General features: G+C 46.1%; 1 protein-coding gene and 1 long non-coding RNA gene across 2 annotated transcripts in view; one reads left to right on the forward strand and one right to left on the reverse strand.

Moving 5' to 3' along the window:
* The window catches only part of NCS1 (neuronal calcium sensor 1), a 169,062-nt gene that overhangs the window by 79,202 nt on the left and 67,202 nt on the right, over nucleotides 1-22,658 (reverse strand). The window contains exon 2 of the mRNA XM_073555909.1: nucleotides 10,526-10,550. Coding sequence (XP_073412010.1) covers nucleotides 10,526-10,550 — 25 coding nt within the window. The remainder of the gene's footprint in view (nucleotides 1-10,525; nucleotides 10,551-22,658) is intronic.
* The window catches only part of LOC141059795 (uncharacterized), a 94,435-nt gene that overhangs the window by 53,735 nt on the left and 18,042 nt on the right, over nucleotides 1-22,658 (forward strand). The gene's annotated exons all lie outside the window — the stretch shown is intronic.

Consider the following 22,658-nt stretch of genomic DNA (forward strand, 5'->3'; position numbering starts at 1 on the left):
ATATGGACTGGCAGCAGAGACATGGAACTTGTATATGGACCATCTGCAGAGACACATAGAACTATATATGGACCGGTAGCAGAGACACATAGTACTATATATGGACCGGATGCAGAGACACATAGAACTATAAATGGACTGGCTGTAGAGACATAGATATAGAACTTATATATGGACCATCTGCAGAGACCTATAGAACTATATATGGACATGCCGAAGAGACGTATAGAACTATACCGGCAGCAGAGACAAATAGAACTATATATGGACCAGCCGAAGAGACACAACTATATATGGACCATCCACAGAGATACATAGATCTAGAAATGGACCGACTACAGAGACATAGAACTATATATGGACCGGCCGCAGAGACATATAGAACTATATATGGACCGGTAGCAGAGACATATAGAACTGTATATGGAACGGCCGAATAGACATAGAACTAAATATGGACCATCCACAGAGACACATAAAACTATATATGGACCAGCAGCAGAGACATATAAAACTATATAAGGACCGGATGCAGAGACACATAGAACTATATATAGACCGGCTGCAGAGACAGAACTATATATGGCCCGGCTGCAAAGACACATAGAACTATATATGGACCGCCTGCAGAGACAGAACTATATATGGACCAGCAGCAGAGACATATAGAACTATATATGGACCAGCCAAAGAGACACACGCAACTATATATGGACAATCCACAGAGACACATAGAACTATATATGGACCGGCAGCAGAGACATATAGAACTATATATGGACAGGCCGAAGAGATATATATAACTATATATAGACAGGCCGCAGAGACATAGAACTATATATGGACCGGATGCAGATACATATAGAACTTATATATGGACCATCAGGAGAGACATTTAAAACTATATATGGACCGGCAGCAGAGACATATAGAACTATATATGGACAGGCCGAAGAGACATAAAGAACTATATATGAACCGGCTGCACAGACACATAAACTATATTTGGACTAGCAGCAGAGGCATATAGGACTATATATGGACCGTCCGAAGAGACAAATAGAACTATATATGGACTGGCAGCAGAGACATATAGAACTATATATGGACCAGCCAAAGAGACATATAACTTATATATGGACCATCTGCAGAGACACACAGAACTATATATGGACCGGATGCAAAGACACATAGAACTATATATGGACCGGTAGCAGGGACATATAAAACTATATATGGACCGGCTGCAGAGACATATAGAACTTATATATGGACTATCTGCAGAGACACATAGAACTATATATGGACCGGCTGCAGAGACACATAGAATTATATATGGACCGGCAGCAGAGACATATAGAACTATATATTGACCGGCTGCAGAGACATAGAACTATATATGGACCGGCTGCAAAGACATAGAACTATATATGTACCAGTTTAAGAGACACATAGAACTATATATGGACCGACTGCAGAGACACATAGAACTATATATGGACCGGCAGCAGAGACATATAGAACTATATATTGACCGGCTGCAGAGACATAGAACTATATATGGACCGGCTGCAAAGACATAGAACTATATATGTACCAGCTGCAGAGACACATAGAACTATATGTGGACCGGCAGCAGAGACATATAAAACTTATATATGGACCATCGGCAGAAACATATAGAACTAATGATGGACTGGCTGCAGGGACACATAGAACTATATGGACTGGCAGCAGGGACATATAGAACTATATATGGACCGGCAGCAGAGACATATAGAACTATATATGGACCGGCCGAAGAGACATATAGAACTTATATATGGACCATCCACAGAGACACATAGAACTATATATGAACCGGCTGCAGAGACACATAGAACTATATATGGATAGCCCGGAGACACATAGAACTATATATGGACCAGCCGAAGAGACATATAAAACTTATATATGGACCATCCGCAGAGACATATAGAACTAATGATGGGCCGGCTGCAGGGACACATAGAACTATATATGGACCGACCACAGAGACATATAGAATATGTATGGACCGGCTGCAGAGACACATAGAACTATACATGGATAGCCCGGAGAGACATATAGAACTATATATGGCCCAGCTGCAGAGATATACATAGAGAATTATATATGGACCGGCCGTAGAGACATATAGAACATGTATGGGTCAGCAGCAGACACATACAGAACTATAGATGGATCATGCGCAGAGACATAAAGAACTATATATGGAAAGGCCGCAGAGACATAAGGAACTACAGTGCCTTGCGAAAGTATTCGGCTCCCTGGAACTTTTCAACCTTTTCCCACAGATCATGCTTCAAACATAAAGATACCAAATGTAAATTTTTGGTGAAGAATCAACAACAAGTGGTTGTCCTAAATGACTTATTATTATTATTATTATTATTATTATACATTTATATAGCGCCATTTATTCCATGGCGCGTTACATGTGAAAAGGGGAAATATAGACAAGTACAATAAACATGTGTAAGACAAGGGACACACAAGTACAGAAAGAGAGAGGACCTTGCCCGTGAGGGCTCACAGTCTACAGGACTATGATGATAAATATAATCCACCTGTGTGTAATCAAGTCTCCATATAAATGCACCTGTTCTGTGATAGTTTCAGGGTTCTGTTTGATGCACAGAGAACATCATGAAGACCAAGGAACACAACAGGCAGGCCTGTGATACTGTTGTGGAGAAGTTTAAAGCCTGATTTGGATACAAAATACGATTTCCAAAACTTTAAACATCCCATGGAGCACTGTGCAAGCGATCATATTGAAATGGAAGGAGTATCATACCACTGCAAATCTCCCAAGACCCGGCCGTCCCTCTAAACTTTCATCTCAAACAAGAAGAAGACTGATCAGAGCCAAGAGGCACATGATCACTCTGGATGAACTGCAGAGATCTACAGCTGAGGTAGGACAGTCTGTCCATAGGACAACAATCAGTCATACACTGCTCAAATCTCTTTATGGAAGAGTGGCAAGAAGAAGGCCATTTCTCAAAGATATCCATAAAAAGTGTTGTTTAAAAGTTTGCAACAAGCCACCTTGATACAGGAAAGATGTATATCTTTGTACCGTGTTAGCCAGTAGATAGAAAAATCAGTTAGCCATTAGAAGGTATCAACCACTGAGGACTCTTAATTCTGAATATTTTTCAACAAGCCACCTGGGAGACACACCAAGCATGTGGAAGACGGTGCTCTGGTCAGATGAAACCAAAATCGAACTTTTTGGCAACAATGCCAAACGATATGTTTGGCGTAAAGGCAACACAGCTCATCACCCTGAACACACCATCCCCACTGTCAAACATGGTGGTGGCAGCATCATGGTTTGGGCCTGCTTTTCTTAAGCAGGGACAGGGAAGATGGCTAACGTTGATGGGAAGATGGATGGAGCATTCTTGAAGAAAACCTGTTGGAGTCTGCAAAAGACCTGAGACTGGGCCGGAAATTTGTCTTCGAACAAGACAATGATCCCAAACATAAAGCAAAATCTATAATGGAATGGTTCACAAATAAACGTATACAGGTGTTAGAAATTGGCAAGTCAAAGTCCAGACCTGAATCCAATCGAGAATCTGTGGAAAGAGCTGAAAAGTATTAAGTTACGTACCGGTAACGGTATTTTTCGGAAGCCCATGACAGCACCACGAGAGAGGGGATCCGCCCTATAGGAACAGGAAACCTACAGATACAAAAAGGGCGGCACCTCTCCCACGCATCAGTTGGATTACAGAGCTTGAGAGGCTACCATGGTTAGTACACAACATATAATATATACAACCTATCTACCCTATTTACCAGAATTATTTTATACCATCTCCCCCATAAGGTGATTTTATGAACAATCTTCTAAAGGAGTGCACCCCTATATGTGAACAAGGGAGGGAACTAAGGGTGCTGTCATGGGCTTCCGAAAAATACCGTTACCGGTACGTAACTTAATACTTTATTCGGACTCCCATGACAGCACCACGAGAGAATTACAGAGATGTAAACTAACTTAGGGAGGGACTACAGCCTGCAGCACCCTTAGCCCGAAGGTGAGGTCTGAGGAGGCACCCATGTCTAACCGATAGTGGTTAAAGAAGGTGGAAGGAGATGACCAGGTGGCCGCCTTACATATTTGATCAATTGATACTCCAGATCTTTCTGCCCAGGATGATGCCATGGCCCGAGTGGAATGCGCCCTCAGATTCTGTGGAGCTGGGCCGCCACCTGCTGTGTAGGCAAGAGAGATAGCCTCCCTAATCCACCTTGCTAACGTGCGTTTTGATACTCTGTATCCTTTCCTGGGACCTTGGAAGGATAGGAATAATGCGTTTTCCTTCTTCCAAGGATCCGTGGCTGCTAAATATGTAAGTAAGCACCTCCTAATATCTAATGCCTGAAGTTTCTGCTCTTTAGGGTTGGTTGGATTAGGGAGGAAGGAAGGCAGAACTATCTCCTGTGTCCTGTGGAATTGTGTTGCTACCTTGGGAAGGCATGCTGGATCTGGCCTTAGGATTACTCTATCTTGTAAGAACTCTGTGTAAGGGGGCAATCTGGAAAGTGCCTGTATGTCGCTCACCCTACGTGCGGATGTTATCGCTACCAGAAATGCTGTCTTAAGAGATATAACCTTTAGTGAGGCAGAATCTAAAGGTTCAAACGGACTTTCCGTCATGGCTGTAAGGACTAAGTTTAAGTCCCACGGCACACATCTGTCTTTGTGTATAGGTCTCGATCTGGCCGCTGCTCTGATGAACCTTGCTACCCAATAATTTTTTGCAATATCACCTGCAAACAGGGCCCCTAAGGCTGAAACCTGCACTTTCAATGTACTTGTGGAGAGACCCAATTCGAAACCTTTCTGGAGAAATTCCAGAATATGTTTCGTGGGAATTCCGTCTCTGACGTCAAAGTGAAAGGTGGACAGGAAGCGTTTCCAGGTCCTAGCATAGATGTTAGTGGTAGTTAATTTTCTGCTCTTTAGGAGGGTGTCAATTAAGTTCTTGGAGAACCCTCTATCCTTTAATAGTGACCTTTCAAACACCACGCCGTCAAATGAAGTCCCGCTACTTGTGGGTGGCTGACTGGCCCCTGGTAGAGGAGATCCGGAAGGTTCGGCAGTACCCAGGGATCGCCTACCGACATGGTCCTCAACCATGCGAACCAGGTCCTCCTGGGCCAAAAGGGGGCAATTAGTATGACTTTTGCCCGATCCTCTCTGATCTTCCTGACTACCAGAGGAAGAAGATTCAATGGCGGGAAGGCGTATGCCAGAGAAAAGTCCCATCTTATCAGGAGGGCATCCACCGCCAGGGGATTTTCCCTGGGGTTCAGAGAGCAGAACGATCTTTCTTTTCTGTTTTCTCTGGTGGCAAAGCGGTCTACCTCTGGCTGACCCCATCTGCGGACAATCTGGTGGTAAATATCTTTGTTCAAAGACCAGTCTCCTTGTCTTAGAGCCTTGCGGCTTAAAAAGTCTGCTCTTATGTTGTCCTTTCCGCTGATGTGGAGCGCGGTTAAAGACAGAAAATTTCTCTCTGCTATCTGGAGGAGCCGTTCTGTTATCTGCATTAGAGCGCTGGAGCGGGTTCCACCTTGGTGGTTGACATATGCTACCGCTACTTGGTTGTCCGAGTGTATCCTCACATGATGGCCCTGTAGATACATAATGAGTTTTTTGACTGCCCGTTCTATCGCCAATAGCTCTCTCTGGTTGGATGAGATTTCAGAATCAGAATCCCACTGTCCCTGTAACACTATGTCCCCCATATGGGCTCCCCAACCAAAGGAACTTGCGTCTGTGGTTATAATACGGGTTATCTGTGTTATCCAGGGCACCCCTGATGCTAGGTTCTCGCTATCGAGCCGCCATCTCAGTGATGTAACAGCTGAGGGGATTAGCAACATTCGACCTTGTAAGGAGCCTTCCAGGGCCCTGCTATTAACCAAGACGTCGTTTTGAAGGGCTCTGGTGTGGAATTGTGCCCACCTGACTGCTGGGATGCATGAAGTTAGAGAGCCTAACAGGGACATGGCCTGTCTGAGGGTCATAGATGGACTATCAATTGCCCGAAGAACCTGCTCCTGTATCTTTTGTAATTTATCTAGTGGCAGCAGGCACTGCTGAGTCTCTGAATTTAGTAATAAGCCTAGAAACTTCTGTATTTTCAAGGGCTGGAGTCGGGATTTCTCGTAGTTTAAAATCCATCCGAGGTTTTGTAACCTGGATCTAGCTTTTTCTATCTGGGATCTACAATGATCCACTGATTTTCCCACAATCAAGAAATCGTCTAAATATGGAATGATTAAGACGTCAACCTCCCGTAAATGAGCCATAACTTCGGCCACTATCTTTGTAAATACCCTGGGTGCTGCCGAGAGACCAAAGGGAAGGGCTCTATACTGATAATGACGCACTGTGCCATCTACTGAAACTGCCACCCTCAGGAACTGCTGGAAGTCTGTATGGATAGGTACATGATAGTACGCATCTTTCAAATCTATGACTGCCATAAAACAACCTTTAAACAATATTTTTATTGTTGTATTAATGGACTCCATTTTAAATGTACGATTAATCAAAAACTCGTTAAGGGAACGAAGGTTTATAATCGTTCTGAATGTCTTATCAGGTTTCTGGATTAGAAACAGGGGAGAGTAAAACCCTCTTCCTCTTTCAGCTTCTGGAACCTCTACCAGGACATTTTTTTGGCATAGGCTCAAGACTTCCGCTTTTAAAGCCGCTTGTTCGAGATGAGAAGATCTTAAGGGGGTTAGTTTTAAAGGTATCCCGCGGGATCTGGGTAAATTCCAATCTAAGCCCGGTGGATATTACCTTGCGCACCCAGTCACTATTTGTAATCTGTGACCATGCCGGGAAGAAGGATGACAGTCTACCCCCCACAGGAATTGCTAGTCATTGATTTGGTCTCTTTTGATCTCTCGACGAGCGTGTGAACATATAGCCCGTACCTCTTCTCCTTCTGTCTTCCCATCTGGGGCGATCTCTAATAGGCGAAGAGTTGCGCCTTCTCCCCTGGCCGAATCTCCTTCTACCAAATGGACGACGGTAGGATGCAGACGAAAGGTTTGGGAATTTTTTCTTGTCGTCCCCCGCCTTCTCAAGCAGCTCGTCTAGGACAGCTCCGAACAAATATTCGCCCTCACATGGAATCGCACAGAGCTTTGCTCTGGACTGAATGTCTCCCTGCCAGCACTTTAGCCACAGGGCTCTGCGAGCTGCATTGGAGAGACCTGCTGCTCTGGCGGCCATTCTCACTGCATCCGCTGAGGCATCTGCTAGGAAGGCTGCTCCCTCTTGGATGGTCGGTAGGGCCCCAAGAATTGTCTGTCTTGATGTACCCTGTTTTAGTTGTGACTCCAACTGGTCCAACCAGACCATCATGGACCTGGCCGTGCACGTTGAAGCCACTGCTGGTCTTAAGGACCCGGCCGCCATTTCCCAGGTGTTTTTAAGGAAAGTATCAGCCTTTCTGTCTAGGGGATCTTTAAGGGATCCCATGTCCTCAAAGGGCAGCGAGGATTTTTTCGATGCCTTTGCAATGGCTGCGTCTAATTTGGGGGCTCTGTCCCAAGTATTCACTGCCGGATCGTCGAAGGGGTATCTGCGTTTGAGGGCTGGTGGTAGCGACCCTCTTTTATCCGTTTTTTTCCACTCTCTGTGGATCAGATCCTGGATCTTTTGATTTAACGGGAAGACTCTCCGCTTCCTCTGTTCCAGCCCACAGAACATGACATCCTGCATGGACAACTGGGGCTTAAGCTCCTCTACCTCCATTGTCCCTCTGACTGCTTTGACCAGCTTGTCTACCCGGTCAAGAGGCAGACAAAATCGCCCCGAGTCCTCTTCTCCTGAGGAGGACGAGGGAGATGAAGCCTGGGAGTCTCTGCTTTTTCTCCACTCTACAGAGGAATCGGACTCCGCCGGGACCTCGCCCCTTAGACCTTCCGGCTGGGATAAGGACTTTATGGTTTCCCTCATTTCTGCCCTGACAATGTCCCTTAAACTCGCCGCTACCGCGGGCGACTCTTCTGCCACTGTCTGCTGAATACAGGGGGGGCACAATTTTTTGAGGCACGCGTCCGGTAATGGGCATGCACAGGGTGCGCATTCCCTATGTTTAGTCTTACTTGTAGCTTTTTTCCCCTAGAAAAAAAAAAACACAGAAGGGGGGTCCCGTCACTGAGTGAACTTTCACGAAGATCACTTACCAGTGCCACAATCAAGTACCGGAGAATGAGGGGGATTTCTTTCAGCCGATGCTCCTGTCTGCCTGGAGGAGCTCTTACGAGTGGACTGGTCACTTCGTCCCGGCCGCTCATTACTGTCACGGGACACTTTCTTTTTCTGTTTGACCTGCCGAAGGTCATCCAGGGGCGGCAGTGATGTTTGCCGCTGCTGTCGCCCTTGCTTCTGCCGCTGCTGCTGGTGTTGCTCTCGATCACTCTCCATTACCACTGCTGCTGCTGTACGCTGCTGCTTGTAATAATGTGGCCAAGGCAAGGTACCCTGCCGGGGTCCTGCCTAAATACCCCTCCTCCGGTCAGCAGTATCCATGCCGCTCCCCTCCCCCCCCCTTAACAGGGCTCCCTACCCCAGCTGGCACCGGACCCGGTCCGAAAGCCGACGCTATCGGTGTTTCCGATGGGCGCCGCCATCTTGGATCCTTCGCGCATGCGCAGTGGCGCGCTGACCCGGAAGCGCATCCTCCGCCCGCCCCCTGACGTCACCGCTACCCCGGGAAAGACCGGAAGTCACGCGGGACGCCCGGGAGCCCCGGAAGCAGCGCCACCAGGTCACAGCCCCCTGCAGCCGCGCTGCCGTCGTACCTGTGCCGCCGGAGCCGGGAACCCCTGGGGGGGAATATACTCACCGGCGGCGGCCTAATCCCGGAGACGGACATCCTCCGGACGCCGCTCCCTGCTGCACACGCCACCGCCGTGACACCCATCCTGGGCCACCGTGGCTTCCTCCAGGAGATCCGCACCAGGCCGAGGTAGGAGACCCCCTCGCTACCGGTATCGGCTGGCCGGCCTGGGATCCGGCTCTTCTGTAGGATCCCGTCCCCTCAGGAACAGGAAACCAAACTGATGCGTGGGAGAGGTGCTGCTCTTTTTGTATCTGTAGGTTTCCTGTTCCTATAGGGCGGATCCCCTCTCTCGTGGTGCTGTCATGGGAGTCCGAATAAACTGCTGTTCACAAACGATCTCCATCAAACCTCACCGAGCTCGAGCTGTTTGCCAAGGAAGAATGGGCAAGAATTTCAGTCTCTCGATGTACAAAACTGAAAGAGACATATCCCAAGCGACTTGTAGCTGTAATTGCAGCGAAAGGTGGCGCAACAAAGTATTAATTTAAAGGGGCCGAATATTACTGCACGCCACACTTTTTTCAGTTTTTGAATTTCCACAAAAATTTAAAATATCCAATAAATTTCGTTCAACTTCACAATTGTGTTCCACTTGTTGATTCTTCACCAAAAATTTACATTTGTTATCTTTATGTTTGAAGCATGATATGTGGGAAAAGGTTGAAAAGTTCCAGGGGGCCGAATACTTTTGCAAGGCACTATATACGGTATATGGACCAGCCGCAGAGACATATAGAACTATATGTGAGTATAAAAATTGCAGCATGCACCACAGATACCACACGGCTGTATAAAGAGACTTATGGATGACAGATGGGACACCATGCAGATGACATTTCGCCCTTTTTCCATCCAGAAAATGTAGGCGATTTTGAAAATGCTGGTCTGAACCCGGCCTTCGGTTATTTTCCTATAAATCAAACTTCTCCCACCACAGTAAATACGCAGCAGAGCTCATTATGAAGAGGCAAGTCTCACCCTCTGCTTGGCATACATTAACATGATTCAGATCTGAAATCCTCCTGTCAATGTTATATATTTTTAATATCTCGGGCCCCACGCTGGCACTGTGTAATGCAGCGTTTTATTTTAGGTATTTTCCTCCGGTTTCCGCAGCAAAAATATGCCACAGCCAACTTCTCCGCTAATTGCGTTTTTTTACCTTTTGTTCTATGCGTTTTTTGGTGCAGATTTTTTAAAATTATTATTTGTTCTTAGTGCAGAAATGAAAGGATTCTGCAGTTAAACACAATTGTGATTTTATATGTATTTTTTTTTCAGGCTCTTAGTAGAAGCCAAGGTGGGGAAAACTTGTCGAAAAAGGCAACGTTTTTAAACGCACAGCAGCCATGGAATTTAATGAAACCACATTAATGGAATCCCCCTTTAATTATATAATCCACATTTGCAGCAGCTTTGTGGCTTGTACAGGTGAACACCACAAATCTGTGCTTCACCTATATAAGCTGTACGGCCAATAACCACCTCCACTGGGACAATTTGCATGCTTGCAGTGATGCATTTTATGTGAAGTCTCCCGTTACACAAAGGCTTCCGCATACAATACAAACATTGAGGATATGGAGACTTACCACTGCTGCACCTCCTTCTCTGTAACTGCAAGACACAAGACAGGAGGCAGAATTAGACAATTAGACTGCAAGCTCCTCAGTACACCCCCTCGCCTCCGCACATCAGACCACACAGGGAGCTGCGCCACCGTCAGCTCTATTTTAGGATTAATCATTAACACACCCATGAAGGTTTTATCAATGAATCACGGAGCTTTCTGGAAAAACTTATACTAACATGGATCATCTGAATCCAAACTCAAGTCAAGAAAAAGGGAAACTCTCAGTATCCGGGCAGCAGTTCTTGCTTATCTTACATTCGGCATCAAGAACAATTCTGTAGCAATAAGTTTCCCATCTGTCCACTGCTCTCCGGCAGAAATCTGACATGTCACTCATTTGATCTCTGGTGTTCTACAAAAAGATTGGTAGGACTCTGGTCCCTCTGTCACGTGGCTAGTCCGTGGCTGCCAGATCACAGCCTTGCTAGCCCTGCCTATCTGCCTAAATCTTTGGTGGTGCTTCTGACTTGTAGGTGCTGCAACGTCATCATTGCGGTAACGTTGCGCGGGGAGGTAGCCATGGGTGAGGTACACATCTGTGGTGGCCCAGCATGTTACATGAAGGTGGAGGTCCTGGATGGGTGTGTGGACTTGTGCTGGGAGGGCACTACACCTGTGCAGGCAGCATGTAACCGATGTTGTGGGCTGGCCAAGACCAGACGTTTCACAGTTTAATGAGGGAGACCACCATTCAAAGAAAAACTCTTTACTGAACAGTAACTTGATAAGGGTTATATACAGGGAAGAGCAGGTACAAAATCTTATGGAGGTTTCCTTTACAACTTGAAGCATTTCCCACAGTTTTCTTCCTCAGTGGTTTACGCCAGTTTTTTTATGTTCACTGTTTCTCCCGGCTACTTCATCACAGCCCAGCTTTAATGCAACAGCCTGATTAACAAGTGTCATCTACTTGTTCCTCGGTTTCGCCTCCTCTTTCCACTACTGGCACCCTGGAACTCTCAATTAGGACCCTTCACAAGTCCCGCGTACTCAGCCCTGTTTTAGGTCTGTTACCTTCCAGTGTTATAAACCCGGCGTCGCGTGGCTAGGCGTTGTCTTCTAAGACCTGTCTCTGGAAGGCCACTCTGTCTCTCAGTCACTTGTCATTCGGATTTCGTTATCCCTTCTCTTCAGTCTTCTCTCATTTAGGGTGACCCTCGAATGCGGCACTGTTTACCCTGGACCTTCAGGTCTGCTCATTCAGCACTCCAGGCCCTATTTGTCTTCCTAGCAAAAAAACAGTACTTTTCCCTATGCTGCCCCTCTCACCATGGGCTAGTGCCAAACATTAACTGTTCCTACAGTCAAACTGCACATACCTAACGCACAACACAATTCACAATACAGTTCATATTTCATGTCGTTAACAATTATTATATCTTACACACACTTCAACAACAACAAACTTGTTTCTTCAAGGGAGAAACATGAGCAGCATGTCCATATCCTTATAGCGGCACAGCACACACATGATGTCACAAGAGGTCTACTAATAAGAAGAGGTGCCGGGCATGCTGGCCGAAGCATTTCTAGTCTGGCTGATGTAAAGTATCTGGAGAGCGACACGTGTGACCGCTGGCATAGTTCTTAAGCTGCTGGGAGTTGCAGTTTTAAAGTATCTGGAGAGCAACACGTGTGACCGCTGGCATAGTTCTTAAGCTGCTGGGAGTCGTAGTTTTATAGTATCTGGAGAGCGTCACGTGTGACCGCTGGCATAGTTCTTAAGCTGCTGGGAGTTGTAGTTTTACAGTATCTGGAGAGCGTCACGTGTGACCGCTGGTATAGTTCTTAAGCTGCTGGGAGTTGTAGTTTTATAGCATCTGGAGAGCGACACGTGTGACCGCTGGCATAGTTCTTAAGCTGCTGGGAGTTGTAGTTCTATAGCATCTGGAGAGCGACACGTGTGACCGCTGGCATAGTTCTTAAGCTGCTGGGAGTCGTAGTTTTATAGTATCTGGAGAGCGACACGTGTGACCGCTGGTATAGTTCTTAAGCTGCTGGGAGTTGTAATTCTATAGTATCTGGAGAGCGTCACGTGTGACCGCTGGCATAGTTCTTAAGCTGCTGGGAGTCGTAGTTTTATAGTATCTGGAGAGCGACACGTGTGACCGCTGGCATAGTTCTTACGCTGCTGGGAGTTGTAGTTTTACAGTATCTGGAGAGCGTCACGTGTGACCGCTGGCATAGTTCTTACGCTGCTGGGAGTCGTAGTTTTATAGTATCTGGAGAGCGTCACGTGTGACCGCTGGCATAGTTCTTAAGCTGCTGGGAGTTGTAGTTTTATAGTATCTGGAGAGCGTCACGTGTGACCGCTGGCATAGTTCTTAAGCTGCTGGGAGTTGTAGTTTTATAGCATCTGGAGAGCGGCACGTGTGACCGCTGGCATAGTTCTTAAGCTGCTGGGAGTTGTAGTTTTACAGTATCTGGAGAGCGTCACGTGTGACCGCTGGTATAGTTCTTAAGCTGCTGTGAGTTGTAGTTTTATAATATCTGGAGAGCGACACGTGTGACCGCTGGTATAGTTCTTAAGCTCCTGGGAGTTGTAGTTTTATAGCATCTGGAGAGCGACACGTGTGACCGCTGGCATAGTTCTTAAGCTGCTGGGAGTCGTAGTTTTATAGTATCTGGAGAGCGTCACGTGTGACCGCTGGCATAGTTCTTAAGCTGCTGGGAGTTGTAGTTTTATAGTATCTGGAGAGCGTCACGTGTGACCGCTGGCATAGTTCTTAAGCTGCTGGGAGTTGTAGTTTTATAGCATCTGGAGAGCGGCATGTGTGACCGCTGGCATAGTTCTTAAGCTGCTGGGAGTTGTAGTTTTACAGTATCTGGAGAGCGTCACGTGTGACCGCTGGTATAGTTCTTAAGCTGCTGGGAGTTGTAGTTTTATAGCATCTGGAGAGCGACACGTGTGACCGCTGGCATAGTTCTTAAGCTGCTGGGAGTCGTAGTTTTATAGTATCTGGAGAGCGTCACGTGTGACCGCTGGCATAGTTCTTAAGCTGCTGGGAGTTGTAGTTTTACAGTATCTGGAGAGCGTCACGTGTGACCGCTGGTATAGTTCTTAAGCTGCTGGGAGTTGTAGTTTTATAGCATCTGGAGAGCGACACGTGTGACCGCTGGCATAGTTCTTAAGCTGCTGGGAGTTGTAGTTCTATAGCATCTGGAGAGCGACACGTGTGACCGCTGGCATAGTTCTTAAGCTGCTGGGAGTCGTAGTTTTATAGTATCTGGAGAGCGACACGTGTGACCGCTGGTATAGTTCTTAAGCTGCTGGGAGTTGTAATTCTATAGTATCTGGAGAGCGTCACGTGTGACCGCTGGCATAGTTCTTAAGCTGCTGGGAGTCATAGTTTTATAGTATCTGGAGAGCGACACGTGTGACCGCTGGCATAGTTCTTACGCTGCTGGGAGTTGTAGTTTTACAGTATCTGGAGAGCGTCACGTGTGACCGCTGGCATAGTTCTTACGCTGCTGGGAGTTGTAGTTTTATAGTATCTGAAGAGCGACACATGTGACCGCTGGCATAGTTCTTAAGCTGCTGGGAGTTGTAGTTTTATAGTATCTGGAGAGCGTCACGTGTGACCGCTGGCATAGTTCTTAAGCTGCTGGGAGTTGTAGTTTTAAAGTGTCTGGAGAGCGACACATATGTGACCACTGGTATAGTTTTTAAGTTGCTGGGAGTTGTAGTTTTGCAATTGCCGAAAGCCACAGATTGGAAAACAGAACTTTATTATAACCTAAAGTCCCCAAGCTGCTGGGACATATGCACTTATCGATAGGTCTGGTCGCTGGGGTCTGAACACTAATAGACACATTGCCCTGATACTTTAGCACAGACCACTTTTGTCCTCCCATTCTCCCATTGGTCCCAGTACTGACTGGTCGGTTACTGCTTTTCATCCTTTTGTGCCTGGACCCCTGTGCTGCTGTCACAGGCTGAGATGACCTTGCCATGAAGTACATATCTAGCACAAGTCACCTTTCATCTCAGCCTCTGGGGGATTTTCGCGACACCCAGGTTCTTCATATCAAAGTCGCTGCCAGTCGGGGTTTCCAATTACTGTCACCCAGCACAGGCTCAGTGTGTCCTTGTTACGGCCGGCTCCGGAGCTCTCCCCGACCACTGCACGTCATTCAGTGCCATTTATCACAATGGTGGTGGCTTTAGGATTGATTTTGCATTTTTTTTTTTTTTTTTTTTTTTTTTTTAATCTAAGTTGAGTCTAGTGTTTTGCAGTAAGATAAAGGCACTTTTTATTACTCCGGGGAGAAGGTTGTAAAATTCAGTCTACAGTCCTCGGAGCACGGCAGCCCCCTCTACGGTTTTTGTGCAATTTTGCAAGAATTCTATGGAAATCTTAGCTAGAAACATGACAGTTTGAAAATGACTTTGGATTTAAAGGGATGTGTTATTATGACTTCTTTATGCATGACATCCCCTTAATAAGCAGCCAATTCCTCAGTGGTCATAAAGATCTGGGTCCCTGGATCCAGTGACTGTCGGGTCAGATCTGATGGCTGCGGTCACCTGATGTCTGATTGTAGCATTTTTAGAATTTGTTTTGCAGAAATAAAAACATTTGTATCTGAGGCGCTATTTGGCAGAGGGTCCGCCACATCTGCACCCCTGACCCCATCAGTACAATTGCCACCTACCACTGCAGCCCGGCACTAGGGATGTCCTTGTTTCCTGACCCCCCACCATCGCAACTAAACCAGAAGATTCACATCTTTAAGGGGAACTATCATGTTTAATCATCATACATTGGTCTCGGGAAGACTTCTGACATTTCACATGTTACTGTATAACAGCATGGGACGGCCAACTATTACTATAGCCAAGAGGGGGGTTACAATGCACAAACGTAGACTGAACGGTTGGTTATCGCCCCCCCCCCCCCCAAAAAAAAAAAAAAAAAAAAAAAATTAGGTAAAGAAGAAGCTTCAGTTAAAAGATGTGCGGTTGTACGCCACCAGTCACTGATCGACAGATGCCTATTATGCTGACACCACAAGGACACAGGAGGACAATTGTATCCAGGAGTACTCAGGCTTCAACAATGGCACATGAAGGGGAAGGCGACTACAATCTTGTGCCGAAGGTCACAGACTGAGAGAAATGGGAGCAGCACAGAGGATTTCAGGGGAGGAGGGTGCTAAACTTGGTTGAGGTTACACATTGTGGAAGGAGAAGGGTGCCCAGCAGCACCGAATATTTAAGAGGAGGAGTCTGCTGATATTCTCAAGGTGACATAAGTTTTATAGTGGATGGAGCAGCTCTCCCAGAAGCACAGAGTATTTTAGGAGAGGAGTGGAGAGATTATGTGGGAGGCCAGTGAATGACAGTCTCATAGAAGAAGGAGCAGGATGCCCCAGCAGCACAGAGTAGTTTCAGCATGGACCTGCGGTGCTGGAAGCGCCTATATGATGTCAGCAGTGGAAAATAAGCCCAGAATTGAATCCTTGTCCTTCAGTCCTGACTGAATGTAAATTAAATCTTATCCTGTATGAAGCCGCTGAAATCCCCGCGAGTTTCCACTTACAGGGAAGAATCCTATTTAGGTTGATAAAAAGGTCCCTTCTAATCCTCCATGATCTGTCTGCTCAGTGTTACCCGCAAGAGTCCATCGACATGATCACGTGCCGTGTATCTAAGTTTAACCTGTGGTACCCAGAAAATCCCACAGATACTGAGACACTGTATCTAAACTTAACCTGTGTGGGATTGCCCCACGGAACCCCACAATCATGAATCCCAATTATATAAAGCTGAGACACTGTGTCTAGGCTCATCATGTGTGGGACTGCCCCGCGGAACCCCACAATCACACAGCCCAATTATATAAAGCTGAGACACTGTGTCTAGGCTCATCATGTGTGGGACTGCCCCGCGGAACCCCACAATCATGAATCCCAATGATACGAAGCTGAGACACTGTATCTAAGCTCGTCATGTGTGGGACTGCCCCAGGGAACCCCACAATCACACAGCCCAATTATATAAAGCTGAGACACTGTGTCTAAGCTCATCATGTGTGGGACTGCCCCAGGGAACCCCACAATCATGAATCCCAATTATGCGAAGCTGAGACATTGATAGATTGTAGTGATGCATATACGGCACTTAAACATTTATGAAATTCAAGTGTAGTAGTGCCAAATCTCATTAGGCCTCTTTCACACTTCCGTTTTTTCTTGTCAGTTAAAATCCGAGAGAGAGAGATTTGATTTTTTTTTTCCACCGCCAGAAAGGATTTCAGGGTTAAATCCCCGCCTGACTTCCTTTCTCCGGGCATGCGCACTGTAAAATGCGGATCCTACGGGCAAAAAAACGTTGCCGGGTCCGTCCAGGCATGCCGGCGGACGCAAACATTTTGGCGGATCCGCAAAAAAACGGATCCAACGGATGGCCATCCGTCATGATCCGCCGGTAATGCAACTCTATGGGGAAAAAAACGGATCCGCCAAAAAAAATGGCGGATCCGGTTTTTTCAAAAACTTGCGGATTTTGACTGATGGTCAAAAACGGAAGTGTGAAAGAGGCCTTAGGGACATCCTAATCGGTTTCGTACAGAGCAATAACATCCAAGAAGAAAATGTACACAGAAACCAACTTTGCAAAAAAAGACATATAAACTTTATTTGAATAATACACATAGAAAAATTTAAAAAGACAAGACTCATTAAAAAGTGGGAAACCACAGAAATGGCACCATAACCCACAATGACTCTATGAGGAGGCTGCATATACTTTAAATATCTAAATGGTGCTATACATATGCTGGTATCTCAAACCCCATGATAAACATAGTTTCACTAAAAAAAACAGCGTATAGCTAGCTATTGCGTACGTAACAATGGATTAGTGCAGATAGACCTTACCTCCCGTGGGTGGTGGTGACATCCCCAACGCACGTTTCGGCAAACGCCTTCTGGGGGTGGCATCACACCATACAGGGTAAAGTTTTATAGTACACAGAGACCAATCAGTACATGAGTAGCAGAAAATAGTGCACTAATCGTATTTGTAATAGGTCAGGCAGGAGCCGGAACTACATATGTTAAAATAAAGCAGGAGTACAAGATCGCTTTCGCTTTAACAATAGGTCAGGGGGGAAGGGGCGTGGTATGACGCCATCTAAATAATTGGTATTGGACTCTTTAGCCTATGAAAAGGCAAATCGTCAGAGTATGCGCACACCGCACTGACAAGTGTCCGGGGAGACGCCGCAGCAAGGAATCAAAACCCCGCCCACCGTGACGTGGAGGAGGCTGAGTCACGTGACCGTGGCGTCAGGCTGGCTGCACGGCCACGGCGTCTCCCCGGACACTTGTCAGTGCGGTGTGCGCTAAGTTAACTGGTGTAGCGGGACGGATGCCTACATATGATTGATTAGCTATTTTCACCACATAAGGCATTTTGATTACTAAGGGGCGTGATTAAACAGGGCCTGGACATGCCCATACTCTGACGATCTAAGCTCATCATGCGTGGGACTGCCCCAGGCAACTGTATCCAAGTTCATCATGTGTGGGACTGTGCCAGGGAATCCCACAATCACACATCCTAATTATATGAAGCTGAGACACTGTACAGTTGTGGCCAAAAGTATTGACACCCCTGCAATTCTGTCAGATAATACTCAGTTTCTTCCTGAAAATGATTGCAAACACAAATTCTTTGGTATTATCTTCATTTAATTTGTCTTAAATGAAAAAAAAACACAAAAAGAATTGTCCTAAAGCCAAATTGGATATAATTCCACACCAAACATAAAAAAGAGGGTGGACAAAAGTATTGGCACTATTCGAAAAATCATGTGATGCTTCTCTAATTTGTGTAATTAACAGCACCTGTAACTTACCTGTAGCACCTAACAGGTGTTGGCAATAACTAAATCACACTTGCAGCCAGTTGACATGGATTAAAGTTGACTCAACCTCTGTCCTGTGTCCTTGTGTGTACCACATTGAGCATGGAGAAAAGAAAGAAGACCAAAGAACTGTCTGGGGACTTGAGAAACCAAATTGTGAGGAAGCATGAGCAATCTCAAGGCTACAAGTCCATCTCCAAAGGCCAGAATGTTCCTGTGTCTACCGTGCGCAGTGTCATCAAGAAGTTTAAAGCCCATGGCACTGTGGCTAACCTCCCTAGATGTGGACGGAAAAGAAAAATTGACAAGAGATTTCAACGCAAGATTGTGCGGATGTTGGATAAAGAACCTCGACTAACATCCAAACAAGTTCAAGCTGCCCTGCAGTCCGAGGGTACAACAGTGTCAACCCGTATTATTATCCATCGGCGTCTGAATGAAAAGGGACTGTATGGTAGGAGACCCAGGAAGACCCCACTTCTTACCCCGAGACATAAAAAAGCCAGGCTGGAGTTTGCCAAATCTTACCTGAAAAAGCCTAAAACGTTTTGGAAGAATGTTCTCTGGTCAGATGAGACAAAAGTAGAGCTTTTTGGGCAAAGGCATCAACATAGAGTTTACAGGAGAAAAAAAGAGGCATTCAAAGAAAAGAACACGGTCAATACAGTCAAACATGGCGGAGGTTCCCTGATGTTTTGGGGTTGCTTTGCTGCCTCTGGCACTGGACTGCTTGACCGTGTGCATGGCATTATGAAGTCTGAAGACTACCAACAAATTTTGCAGCATAATGTAGGGCCCAGTGTGAGAAAGCTGGGTCTCCCTCAGAGGTCATGGGTCTTCCAGCAGGACAATGACCCAAAACACACTTCAAAAAGCACTAGAAAATGGTTTGAGAGCAAGCACTGGAGACTTCTAAGGTGGCCAGCAATGAGTTCAGACCTGAATCCCATAGAACACCTGTGGAGAGATCTAAAAATGGCAGTTTGGAGATGGCACCCTTCAAATATCAGGGACCTGGAGCAGTTTGCCAAAGAAGAATGGTCTAAAATTCCAGCAGAGCATTGTAAGAAACTCATTGATGGTTACCGGAAGCGGTTGGTCGCAGTTATTTTGGCTAAAGGTTGTGCAACCAAGTATTAGGCTGAGGGTGCCAATACTTTTGTGTGGCCCATTTTTGGAGTTTTGTGAGAAATGATCAATGTTTTGCTTTTTGCTTCATTCTCTTTTGTGTTTTTTCATTTAAGACAAATTAAATGAAGGTAATAATACCAAAGAATTTGTGTTTGCAATCATTTTCAGGAAGAAACTGAGTATTATCTGACAGAATTGCAGGGGTGTCAATACTTTTGGCCACAACTGTATCTAAGCTCATCATGTGTGGGACTGCCTCAGGGAACCCAATAATCTTATCCCAATTATATGTAGCTGAGACACTGCATCTAAGCTCATCAAGTGTGGGACTGCTCCAGGGAAGCCCACACACAACCCAATTATATGAAGCTGAGACACTGTATCTAAGCTCATCATGTGTGGGACTGCCTCAGGGAACCCAACAATCATATATCCCAATTATATGTAGCTGAGACACTGCATTTAAGCTCATCATGTGTGGGACTGCCCCAGGGAACCCCAAAATCATACATCCCAATTATATGAAGCCGAGACACTGTAAGCTCATCATGTGTAGGACTGCCCCAGGGAACCCCACAATCACAAATCCCAATTATATAAAGCTGAGACACTGTATCTAAGCTCATCATGTGTGGGACTGCCCCAGGGAACCCCACAATCCTACTTCCCAATTATATGAAGATGAGACACTGTATGTAAGCTCGTGTGGGACTGTCCCAGGGAATCCCACAATCATACATCCCAATTATATGAAGCTGAGACACTGTATCTAAGCTCAATATGTGTCACACAATGCTTCACCCCATCATCTGATGCTGAACTAATGTAGCTAAGCTTATTCTGTCATACAACCGCAGAGATCTCCAGAGTGCTACATCCCCATCATGTGAAGCTGTGACAATGTATCTAAGCCTATCATGTCTGGTACTACCAGAGAATCTTAACAGCACTACATCCCCATTTTGTGATGCTGAGCTTCTCATTTGTGACAGTCACAGTAAAGCACACCTCGCCATTCTATCAAACTACTAAGGCTGAGTTCACACGTGGCGTTTTTTTCGCGTTTCCGCGGCTGTTTTAACCGCGCGATTTTGCCGCGAAAACGCGAAAAATAAGCATCCCATGCATTCCTATGGGATTCCGCAATGCTGTGCTAATGCTGCGGTTTTTACCGCGGCGGAATCGCTTCGCGGTAAAAACCGCAGCATGCTCATTAATTTGTGGAATCGCGGCGATCCCGCACCCATAGGAATGCATTGTTCCGCTTACTTCCCGCATGTGGCTGTGCACACCATGCGGAAAGTAAGCAGAACAATTGCGGATGGTACCCACGGTCCGGAGGAGAGGAGACTGTCCTCCGGGCTGTGGGTACCATATCCCTGTAAAAAATAGAATTTAAAAATAAAAAATATTGTTATTCTCACCCTCCGACGTCCCACCAGGGCTGTGGAGTCGGAGTCGTGGAGTTGGAGTCGGTGCTCATTTTGGTGGAGTCGGAGTTGGAGTCGGTATAAAATGGACCGACTCCGACTCCTAAAATATATAATAAATTGGGTACAGTAATTCAATGCAGAATGTGCTGAATATTTTTTCATAGGAGTTTGGGAAAGTTATGAAATGTCCTATAAATGGCTGTTCTATTCCTGATCTAAGGCTACATTCACACACAGCGTTTTTCCTGTGTTTTTTGAGGATACGTTTTTCAGCTGCAAAAGCTGATCATCTTTTTAAAAAACCGCATCACCTGAAAGGTTTTTGAGCTCATAGATAATGTTTTCAATAGCAAAAGCAGATTAGAAATCTGCTCTATCTATCCATTTATCCATATCTGTCTATCCATATCGTATCTGTACCAAAAAGAATGAAAACCGGGTAGTACACCAATATATATTCTGTTCTATCTAAATATCTTGATTATTGGATCATAAAAATGATTAAATGTCTGAGGTTCACATTGTACTACAATAAATTTTTCACTTAAATATAAGCAATATGTGTGGGAGTCGGAGTCGTGGAGTCGGAGTTGGAGTCGGAGTCGGTGTAAGGGAAATTGAGGAGTCGGAGTCGCAGGTTTGGCTTACCGACTCCACAGCCCTGCGTCCCACGCAGTCTTTCCGCTTCTCTTCACGCTCCCGTTCCCAGTAGTCCTTTGCGAAAATGCCCGCGATGGCGTCCGTTCTCGCGGGATCGCAAAGTCTTGCGGTCATTCGCGCGACGTCATCGCGAATTACCGCGAGACATCGCGATCCCGCGAGAACGGACGTCATCGCGGGCATTTTCGCAAAGGATTACTGGGAACGGATGCGCGGGACGTCGGAGGGTGAGAATAACACCATTTTTTATTTTTTTTTACATTTTATCTTTTACTACTGATGCTCCATAGGCGGCCTCAGTAGTAAAAAGTTGGTCACACTCGTCAAACACTGTGTTTGACGAGTGTGACCAACCTGTCAATCAGTTCTCCAAGCGATGCTACAGATCGCTTGGAGAACGCTAGCATTTTGCAAGCTAAATACGCTTGCAAAATGCTAGTTTTTCCGTGGGAAAATCGCGGGAATTTAAAATGCGATTTTCCCGCGGACTGGAATTCCGGAATTCTCGCGGTAATTTCCGCGAGAGTTCCGGTATGTGTGCACTTAGCCTAAAAAACTGTGAACACAACTGCACAAAGAACCCCAGGAACAAAGAAGGAGGCTTCTGTGGTTCAGTAATTATATGGATTTGCATCTGCCCCAATCCTATGTGACCACAGAAACCCAGCGATATGCAGCGAGGAGTCTTTGCACCAAGATGCATTGAACCATGAGGAGTCTCTGCATCGAGTCTGGAGGAGTCACTGCACCAAGATGCGCTGAGCCCTGAGGAGTCTCTGCACCAAGATGCACTGAGCCTTGAGGAGTCTCTGAACTGAGATGCACCGAGCTCTGAGGAGTCTGTGCACCAAGATGAACCGAGTCCTGAGGGGTCTCTGCACTGAGTTGCATCAAGCCCTGAGGAGTCACTGCACTGAGCCCTGAGGAATCTCTGCACCAAGATTCACTGAGCCCTGAGGAGTTTCAACACTGGTATGTATCGAACCCTGAGGAG

This window comes from Dendrobates tinctorius, unplaced genomic scaffold (assembly GCF_039654945.1).
Source record: "Dendrobates tinctorius isolate UK_male_01 unplaced genomic scaffold, ASM3965494v1 ptg000231l, whole genome shotgun sequence".
NCBI lineage: Eukaryota > Metazoa > Chordata > Amphibia > Anura > Dendrobatidae > Dendrobates > Dendrobates tinctorius.